This window comes from Echiichthys vipera, assembly GCF_963691815.1.
Source record: "Echiichthys vipera genome assembly, chromosome: 10".
In the NCBI taxonomy this organism is placed as follows: domain Eukaryota; kingdom Metazoa; phylum Chordata; class Actinopteri; order Perciformes; family Trachinidae; genus Echiichthys; species Echiichthys vipera.
The window spans coordinates 13147696-13158110 of NC_139835.1; the positions used below are offsets into that span (position 1 = coordinate 13147696).

The 10415-nt window shown below is 42.7% G+C and overlaps 1 protein-coding gene across 1 annotated transcript; it reads right to left on the reverse strand.

Annotated features, from left to right (window-relative positions):
• Positions 1-364: 364 nt before the first annotated feature.
• Positions 365-5103, reverse strand: LOC310952868 (frizzled-7-like). The gene has a single exon (XM_083921666.1). It carries the CDS (start codon positions 4633-4635, stop codon positions 2935-2937), a length of 1701 nt encoding a protein of 566 aa, XP_083777792.1. The 5' UTR covers positions 4636-5103; the 3' UTR covers positions 365-2934.
• Positions 5104-10415: the final 5312 nt, after the last annotated feature.

Sequence of the window (10415 nt, forward strand, 5' to 3'; positions counted from 1 at the left end):
GTGACTTGTAATTTTCCCTTATTTGCCAAATATTCTGTTCTGCTATGTAGCATCACAATGTTGCCTGTGTGTCATTGATAATGTCAACAAATGCATGCGTCTTCCCCATGAATAAAAGTATTTTCACTGGCGTGCCAAACGATTTAGGTGGTAAGTGAAAACACCAAGGGCCAAACTTAGTTTAGGTGCTGCACAATTTAACAATAAATACCACAGATATGTTGACAAAACAATCTCAATCTCAGAGTTAGTAGACCATGAGTTCAGATTGTTTTGTCAACTGCTGTTTCCAAGGTCAAGAATTCCCTGTGAGGCTCAGCATGCATGAGTTTGCCTCTGAACACAAACCACAGAGATCAATGCATTACAAACCTTATTGATTTTATTCAAACTGTACACGTACAACAGGCTTATCTCATTAAAAAACAAGTAAAAAAGACAAAAATGAGTATCCCCATGAATACAATATGCCTTTACAAAACTGAGTCTGTGTTTACTTGGTAGGCTGTATATGTTCAAATAAAAAAAAACACTTGCATATTCCTTCTGAAAACACAAAGACAAACACAGCTTTCTGGTGTCATCGACACTGGCAGATCTTAGCTGCCTGAAGGCAAATACACTGAATAATAATTTTGCCTCATTGGGTTAAAACATGGACAAGAGAGGACTTGTGTAGTGGAGCGTTGACCTGCTTCCTAACTTCAACCAGGGTTTGAGGTATGTGGTACATTCACATGGGAAAAGTATACATAAACTGCTTTAACAGCACTCTATGGAGATCGGTATTTAGTGTATTAGTATGTCCGGATTCAGGACACAGCTTCAGAGATTACAAATAACGAGTACCAGGTCTATAAGTTCCTAATGCTGTGAGTCCATCCTCATTGTTGCAGTGTTTTTCCATTCATTCAAGAAAACATGTGGTGTATGTAGCGAAAATGTGATCACGAATACATGCGGTAGAGAAGTAGAGAAAATGTGCTTATAAATACATGTGGTGTATGCAGAGAAAATGTGCTATATGACAACAAACAAAAACCTTCTGGCAAACATATGGTGCCTCGCAGCCGACTCAGTCATGATAAAAACATGCTTTTCTGCTCAGGTTTCCCCACAAGATCTCTTACAGATTTTAGTATTTACTCAGAGAAATAACCTGTGCTTTGCCGATTCGGTTACAAAAGCCCGTGTACTGCACGCAACGGGTCTAAATCACTGGTTACTGTGATTTCTTACTTGAATTAAGAGTGTTGAGTTACAGGTGATATTTCAAAAACTACCTGGTTTCAGAAAATGAATGAACAGTACTGAAATACACTTTTGGATTGTGTTATTGTAATGATAGGAGCACTTAGTTGACAGGTTTCATTTAAAAAACTCTTATGAATGGGTCATTAGCAATTAGCAATTGTGTTGTCATAAATTGCTGTATCGTCTATTCCTAGATAAAACACTCCACCTCTGCTGAACACTGCGGTATCTTTTCCGAATTAAAAAAAATACCACCTTTGACCTCTTTCTTGGTGTTTCCACAATGAAGAACAACAGACACAAGTCCTGTTTGCAGATGCATAAATAAATGCAGTTTCTCTTTGTTTTGAAGGCTCCTGTAAGCTTAGACACTAAAATAATGAATCGAATAAAACCCTTAAACGTTCAGTCTGCTTGTGAAAAACACAAAACACTTCAAGTGAATTTATAAGGAATTAAGGAACATTCAGTTTCACTAGAATACAGATGTGAATGTGTACAGTTGTCTTTATCCAGGATAAAATCACATCAAAAAATTCTGAGCAACCATTTCCACTCAGCATGGATTAAATCTAGATCCTTGAAATGGAGCTTTGGATGTCTTAAAAGCCTTTTTGATGGGGGGATCCAACAGTTGAGAGACCACACACAGAGACAAACAATGAGCTGTTGTGTCTTCATTGCAGAATGGTGTGTGTGTTTGTTGTGTGTGTGTGTGTGTGTGTGTGTGTGTGTGTGTGTGTGTGTGTGTGTGTGTGTGTGTGTGTGTGTGTGTGTGTGTGTGTGTGTGTGTGTGTGTGTGTGTGTGTGTGTGTGTGTGTGTGTGTGTGGTCTCTTTTACTGTCGGTCATTTTTAACACTATTGACCTTTAGGATAGCTGTGCAAACCAATACATAACTTCATTCACCTTCGGAGTGAACATTCAATAGTGAAGCAAATACACAAAAGTCTGAAAAATTAAAACATAAAGTAAAAAATGAAATAAAGTTTTGATTTTGTGGCGTGGAGTCACAAGTTAATGGACTTTTTTCTCAGAAGAAAACAGGTGAGATTGTACTCTGCAATATATCTAAACACACATATAAAATAATTTCAGTCTTTAGCTAAAAGCAGAGTAAATTCAAAAATACATGTATAATCCAGGCATCCCTATGTGATGAATTCAATCAGAGGGTGTGGCAACTGTAGGGATCGAACCTTTGACCTTTTCGCTGCAGCATGGACAGAAGGCCTCACAGCTTGACACCAGTCTTTTCTGTTATGGTGCTCTACTGAGAGACTCAGAGTAGACAGGAAGTACATTCAAACTGTAATATTAAGGTTATAATTAATAATATGTAAGGAGTTTCATATTAAAAGTAACCTCACCAGTCTGGCATTACAGTCCAAGGACCAGTATGGGCATTTTATAATCCAGAGATGCAGAAGCCAGGAGTGTGGACTGTCTGATGACAAAAAAAAAAATATATATATATAGACCCTATTGAAAAGTCATCCAACTTCTATCGAATATAGATTAAAGTTTGGTTGTGTCCAAAAATCCTGAATTGCTGTCACAACCTGAAAACACATTTTTAAAAGTCCAAAAATAGTATTAAAAATGAAAGCTATTTGACCTCATTTACATGGTTATTATATCCAAAACCCCTTGGTTTTGGGCCCTTTTCTTCCTCGGAACTTTACACCGTCGTCTCTCCATGGTTACGGTTGCTAAGGCGTTTGTAGAACCTCCGCCATGACTGGAGAGTCTTCCCGGACCAGACCCAGAAACCAGAAGTGATCCCGACTATCATGGTCATCAGGTATTTAATCATGAACACGGTGAAATCTGGGGTCATGGGGGCGAAGTTGTGAACCGGGCAGGGTACGGCGAAGCGCTTACAGGTCTGCATGTGCCAGGTCCTCTGCCAGTGCTCCCTGAAGGCCTGCTCGTAGAAGTAACAGGCGATCACTATGGTGGCTGGTACCGTGTAGAGCACGCTGAACACGCCGATCCGCACCATCAACTTCTCCAGCTTCTCCGTCTTGGTGCCGTCGTGCTTCATGATTGTCCGGATCCGAAAGAGGGACACAAAGCCGGCCAGGAGGAAGGATGTGCCGATGAACAGGTAGACAAAAAGCGGGGCCAGGACGAAGCCGCGGAGGGCGTCCACGTTGAAGATCCCAACGAAACACACCCCGGTCAAGACGTCGCCGTCCACCTGGCCCATGGCGAGGATGGTGATCGTTTTGATGGCCGGGACAGCCCAGGCGGCCAGGTGGAAGTACTGGGAGTTGGCTTCGATCGCCTCATGGCCCCATTTCATCCCGGCAGAGAGGAACCAAGTCAGGGACAAAATCACCCACCAGATGGAGCTGGCCATACCAAAGAAGTACAACACCATGAAGAGGATGGTGCAGCCCTCCTTTTTAGTTCCCTGAGCCACCGTCCTGTAGCCGTCATCCTTGAATTTATCCACACAAACAACTTTGTCCTCCAGGAAAAACCCAGCAGCGTAAGCCACCGCCACCATGAAATAACACCCAGATAAGAAAATGATGGGCCTCTCGGGGTATCTGAACCGCCTCATGTCCACTAAATAAGTGAGTACTGTGAATAAGGTGCTCACACAGCACAGGATGGACCAGATCCCGACCCACAACCGGCCGAATTTGACCTCATCCTCCCTGAAATACATGATGCCGGTTGGTTTAGTGGGCTCACACGGGGCCCCGCAGTCGTTGACCCCCATGAATCGGTAGCCCAGGTAGGTAGGCACCTCCAGCTGGAGGGGGCAGGAAAACTGCTGGTTCGGGTTGTGCTGGGGCGGGCGCTGGTTGGGTCGGACCATGTTGGGAGGAAGGGTCACAAGGTCGGGCGCGTAGGGGGAAGACGAGGACGCTGGGCTGCTGGGTTCGGAAGTGTTCTGGCCCACGCAGATCTCACCGGCGCCGTGGACAGGGAAAGCCTCGCAGCGGAGCCGCTCCGGCCACTGGAAGCCGAATTTGTTCATGAGGGCTTCACACCCCTGTCGTGCACGCTCGCACAGGGACCGACAAGGGGGGATGGCCTGCTCCAGCACCGTGCAGACCGGTGCATACATGGAGCAGAGAAAGAACTTTAGATCCGCAGAACACTGGACCTTAACCAGAGGATAGAACTGGTGCACTTCTAGTCCCGCGTCCTCCTGGTTCGTGTGGCCCAGGAGGTTCGGCATGATGGTCTGGTTGTAAGCGATGTCGGTGCAGAGCGGGATCGAGATTGGCTGGCAGAACCCGTGTTCCGGGATAGATATCCCACTCTCACTGTTGTAATGTTGAGCAAAGGTGGATGAGGACAGCCCGCACACCAGCCACATGATCCGCAGCAACACGGAGCCAGTGGACCTGGCCGCCGCCATAGTTGTTGAGGAGGAGGAGGAGAAGGAGGAGGGGGGGAGGGAAGGAAAAAAACTTTGATCCAAGTAGGGCGACTTGAAAACGGCTGAAAAGCAATTCAAATCTACATTAATTGTCGCAACACTTAGCTTGTAGTCCGAGAACTTCGAGTTGAGATTGCCGTAACCGTCTTTTCCTCGTGTTTTATGAAGATATATCCAAGTGAAACGTTCGTCGTGTCATGACTTCTTGATGGTCTTTGTAAGTGACTCCAAGCAGCCCACTCTCACTGCCGACCCGGTGAAAATAACACTTAAAGTACCATTTTCTCGAAGCAATGCAAACCAAAGTTATTCCAGCGCGCCTTACACGTAAGTGTTGTAGCTTTAGCGCAAAACGAGACACGTTTAAAACTCAAAAAGGGTTATATTTCCATCGTTTTTCGGCTTGACTTCACACGGAGCGTCGGTTCACATGCTGAGCGGTTGGAAGTCCAGAGACTCGCTCTCCTCACTCCGTGCAGATTCCACCGGTTTCCAGGCGCCCCCTCCATTCACAAGACCTCCCGACAGAGACCAGGGCGCCTTGAAACCGATGCCGCGTCTCAGCCAATCCTAGCGTTTGTTTTCCTATAGGACTCGTTCTTGATTGGCCTTTTCCATATTTAGGGGAAAATGTGTTACAATAATTACATTACACAAGATATATTACGAAAAAGATACTACTATTATGTGTCTGCTGCCAAATTCCTTCTCCAAGTATTTTTACTTCTTTATTCCCTTACTTTCATGAATGTTTCCTGCATTTATTGAAAAACAAAGCAAACCCTACTACAGTAGTTACCAAATCTTTTCTGCAGTAACCCCGATTCCCTTTCAATAGATAAAAATATTTTCATTTAGCGAAAGTTAATTTTAAGTCAATTATAAGATGTATTAAAAGTAAACATGTGATTCAACTCTTCAAGTAGGCTACCCTACGTTACTAGTCATTTTTTCTTGGGCCAGTCAAGTCACTTAGGCCTACCTGCAGTATCCTAGTATTAGTATTAGTAGTACCTAATATGTTTTAATGTCCAATTTATCTAAACTGTTCAAAAGTAATGACAATGAATTTGTGTTATAATTATTGTTATTCAGTTAAATAACTGTGATCAAACAAAAATCAAGTACCTGTCAATGTTTTGTTCTGGCCATTAGGTTAATTAGTGATATCAATCATTATCAGGCTATTGGCTAGCTAAGGAGTTGTGAGGAAATAGATTGCATCGCTTATTTTTAATCTTTGTTTAATATTTAAACTGAAAACATAAAATGAACGCAGACAAGTCAATCAAGTGATCATGTCTCAAGTCAAGTCACGAGTCACTTTAACCTCCAAGTCGATCAAGTCTTTTATTTTCTGTCAAGTTGCAAGTCACCAAATCTCAAGTCCACATCTGTGAGCAAAAATAAAAGTCTAATGAAGAATATACTTAAAAAGAAAATGTCTGTGCTACTTTTGACAGCACACAGAGTCCCAGTCCTTCTGAATGGCCACCCACAGCTCATAATTTTAAGCAATTCAGCGTGATCAGCGTACAACCGTTCAATTTCAGATGCATGTGCAGAATCTGCATGTTGTAACAGAGAAGCAGACTTATCACATTAATCCATATTATGCTTTCTGTCCTATTCTATCATGCTCCATCTTCTACATAATCAATCACACCCCTAATATAGCGTGAGGTGTTCTCTGTTCATGACAGAATGTTTATGCCTGTTTGAGTTTGAAGCTTTTTTCCATCTACACTATTTTACTGTGCAGCTGCAAAGTGAGGCTCTCTCCAACTCCTCACAGAATCTCTACACACACAGTCACTCACTGTGTGCAGGACATGTAAACACATTGCAGCACAGTGAGCAAACCATGAAAAAAGACCTAAATGGATTCCAGCCTCTTAACCACTCAACCACAGCAAGCACCACAAGAACCTGTTGCTGTTTACGGCTTAAAGAGTTTCAGTGCAAACAATCAGATGCAGCTCCTGAACTGATCTGTATCATTGTGGGAATTAACAGCAACAACAGTCAAGGCGGCAGTAAATTGGATTGACAGCATGATCAATCTGCCTACAGGCAACCAAGTGTGGGAGGTGTAGGAGGTTCCTGGTGGCCTTACTGCATTTGGTGTGTTTCTACCCCTGAGTGGGATAAAAGAGGGTGGGGGTAGGTTGGTGTGGGGGATGGGGCAGGAAGAAGAGAGAAGGTCGAAGAGGGCAGGGGGAGAAAGAGAAGGAGCGAGAGCAGGAAGGGAAGCTGAACCAAAAGGAAAAGTCAGTGGAGTTCCCAGCTGTAAACTGGCTTATAAAAAAGAAGGCAAGTTAGATTGAAATAGGCTAGTAGGCCAGTCTGGATTTCTGATCCACCACACAGTCATGTTGGTCTAGAAACTGATTCTGACAAAATGTCTTAGTCCTAAAGAATCTTCCGCTGTCTCTCACACTGTTGCCTATAATGCAGCTAAAAGGACTGAAAAGGTACTTTTTAAGATGGTCGTCCAGGACAGAGATTACTTTGTCTCATTCATGTCTCATTCAGCAACTACAGTCCCATAAAGATTCTCTTCACAAGTACATTGAACGCAAAAGAGGCTAAAGTTGTGGGCCGGGCAGCTATCAATGAACTGAAAACTTGCTATAAAGCACCGTAAAGCCAAGGGGAGCTGCAAATTCAGGTGATAATTCTCTGAAGGTTTATCACCACGGGTGTGCCCCCTTTAAATCACACATTTTTTTTCAAACTGTCTTTTGATACATTGTTATTTTAAAAAGGATTCATTAACTTCCTTTAAACTATATGAAAAAACTTTAATGCTCCCCGTTACCTTTTGCTGAATCTCAACATGCATTTATTAATTCCCTTCTTTTACTTATCTTCTTTTTATCTTATCTAAAAATGGTTTATATTTCCTTTACTTCATAATTTTAAATGACATTTCAAATGCTACCTGGAACTGTGTATTCAATAAAACTGTACATAACTTTTCAGTGGCTAGTTTACAATGCAGACTTTTTTACCTGTGTGGGTTTGTGGATGGAATTAGTCTTAAACCTTATTGGTAGCGGTGTCTTTACCATCTACCCAACTTCTAATATGCACAGTACACTCTCATCATAACCAACAATACACTGATTACTGAAAAGTGCATTGTATTGATGAGTCAAAGCGGTGGAGGTTTGTCCACTTGAAACATATGCAATGTGGTGTCTGGTCACTTTCCGGACCGTAAGCTTTCCCGGGAGGCTTTTTAGAGACATGCGGCTGTTGTGGGGGTCAAATATGTGACCCCTGTGTTAAAGTAAGCTAAGAAAAGGTATTACGATTACATGAATATATGAGCTGAAGGACAAACACACAGAGATGTTAGCTGGGGGCCTGAGCTCAATTATCAATTTAAGGGACGAGTCAAATTTTCTGGCTATTGCTTCGGATTAGGGTTGGTTTCACTGGTTGGGTTAAGAATCGCTGTGTAATAATTAAAGACTTCAGCTATTAAAGGTATTGATTAAGAATTTTTGTTAGTACACTGATTTCCCAGGAGGGTATTGGGCAAATCCCCATCTGAATGTTACAGCCCGCACAATCTCAGAAACCAATGGCTATATGTCTAACACAATTTAGCCTCTAGTAGCAATGGCTAATATTTCGGGTTTTCTGTGGTGAAGCCAGTGGCAGGTATTGTTTACGGTCCGATTAGCAACTTGAGAAGCGATAATGTGTCGGAGTTGAGAGATGCCGTCTCTACAAACAGATATCTGCATGAATGGAAGCAAGGGTTATGGATGGCTGGATGGCTGGATGGACAGTTTTTTTGGGGGCTGCAAAGGCTCTGAATGAAGCCCAGTAAACCAATAAAGAATTACATTAACAACATAATTACTTTGGTGTGATTCCTAATATTGCTTGTGAAAAGTAGTTCAACATTTTTGCTGCATTTCCTGTATAACAAATATTTTAACACATACTTTGTTCAATTTTACAGTTAATAATGGCAAAATGATGGTGCCTAAATGGTCTTGAAATGAATTTTATCTCGTTCTTGCTGTCTGTCACTCACTCACATGGACGAACACACACTTGCACACTTGTCGCTTCTCCCTGCGGTGTAAAACCCAGCAGTTAGTGGCCACACAGGTCAAATGGACGCACTTTATCATGGTGAACTGTAGCCGTTTGTTTGTGTGTGTGCGTATTTATGTGGATAGTGTCTGCAGTGGTCAAGCAGATGTGGGCAGTCCCGCAGGTTTTCAGACAGACATTCACTGTTTGGACTGCGGTCTGCTGCAGCTGGACATCTGCTGGGGGGGGGGGGGGTTAGGGTTGGGTGGGGGTGGGGGGGGGGGGGGTGTTACACAAACAACAACTAGATTTACAGTAGACCAAGGTGAAATAAACAAAACTGATGGTATGGACTGTGCTTGCTCAGTTCAAGGATAGCCAGAAGCGTGACCGCCATGCAAAGTATGTGAGCTACCGTGTGAAACCTAATACTGAACAAGTATTTAGATGTGGAGTCGAGGTGGAAAACACAAGTCTTTTTGTTTGGTGTGAGGAGATTTTCAAATTTGAGGATGGCTTACAGGACATGTTGGCTGACCACGTTGGTTTAACCAGCTTTAAGTGTGTTGAGGAGTGAACTAAAAAATGTTAATGCACCACAAGAGTTTATGTTTACGCGTTAATGAGTGTGATTATGAGGCGTGGGATTAGTATTTTGGGACCTTTTGCATTTGAAAATGTAGAAACTACATTCTGCATCTGACTTAAGTATATTGTGGTTTCTTGAAACCCATGCAGTCTGTTCAAATCTCAATGAGACAACTATAAGACTTCATTATTTAACTATTCATCTGTTGATTTATATGAAAAGTCTACAGGGGGTGATACAGATACTTTACAGAAAAGTCAACAAACATTTTAAATTATTTCGTTTTTTGCGGCCTTGTGCCCTCTATGTCAATATAAAACCACTGCGTCTTATGCAGTTACTCTTTAACTACTTACTGTTTTATTAGAATTGTCTGCTGTCCCACCACGTAAGGGTGTGAGGTTGGACATTTTGAATGCCTTCTTTGACCTTCTCCACTTTAAGTCTGGTTATCTGAGATTTAAGCAGCTATAATGAATGATAGTAGGGCTCCAAGGTGGTGTGGGGGTTAGCACTGTCGCCTTACAGAGAGAGGGTTCCTGATTCGAGTCCGGGCTTTGGCCCTTCTGTGTGGGGTTTGCATGTTCTCCCTTTGTCTGCAAGGGTTTGCTCTGGGTTCTCCAGGCTTCCTAAGGTTAATTGATGACTCTAAATTGCCTGTGAGTGTGTATGTTTGTTTGTCTCTATGTGTCCTGCGATAGACTGGCGTCCTGTCCAGGGTGTACCCCGCGCCCGATGTCAGCCCCCTGTGACCCCGAAAGGGACAAGCGGTTGAAGATGGATGAATGAATGATAATGATTTTAAATTCACAGTGGTTCACCTGGCGGTTCACCTAATGGTGTTGCTCACAATGACAAACCCACAGTGCATTTTCTTTGACTCTACAGTTTGATGGAGCTGTATAGTGATTTTCAGCAAATTGTTTAGCTGATAAAGACACTGTTGGCTACTTGTCCTGCACCAAACAACAGACGGACAAAGTTAGCGACTAGCTGGTGAACATAGTGGAATATTTAGAAGATAAAAAACAAGATATTTCCCTCAGGAAATGATAGCGAGACAAACAGAATTGAATCTCTATAAACTAATTCTGCATAATGTAGAGTCTGTAGG

Bases quoted from the DNA above. Each gene is read 5' to 3' on its own strand.
- LOC310952868 (XM_083921666.1), bottom strand. From the start codon at position 4,635: ATGGCGGCGGCCAGGTCCACTGGCTCCGTGTTGCTGCGGATCATGTGG.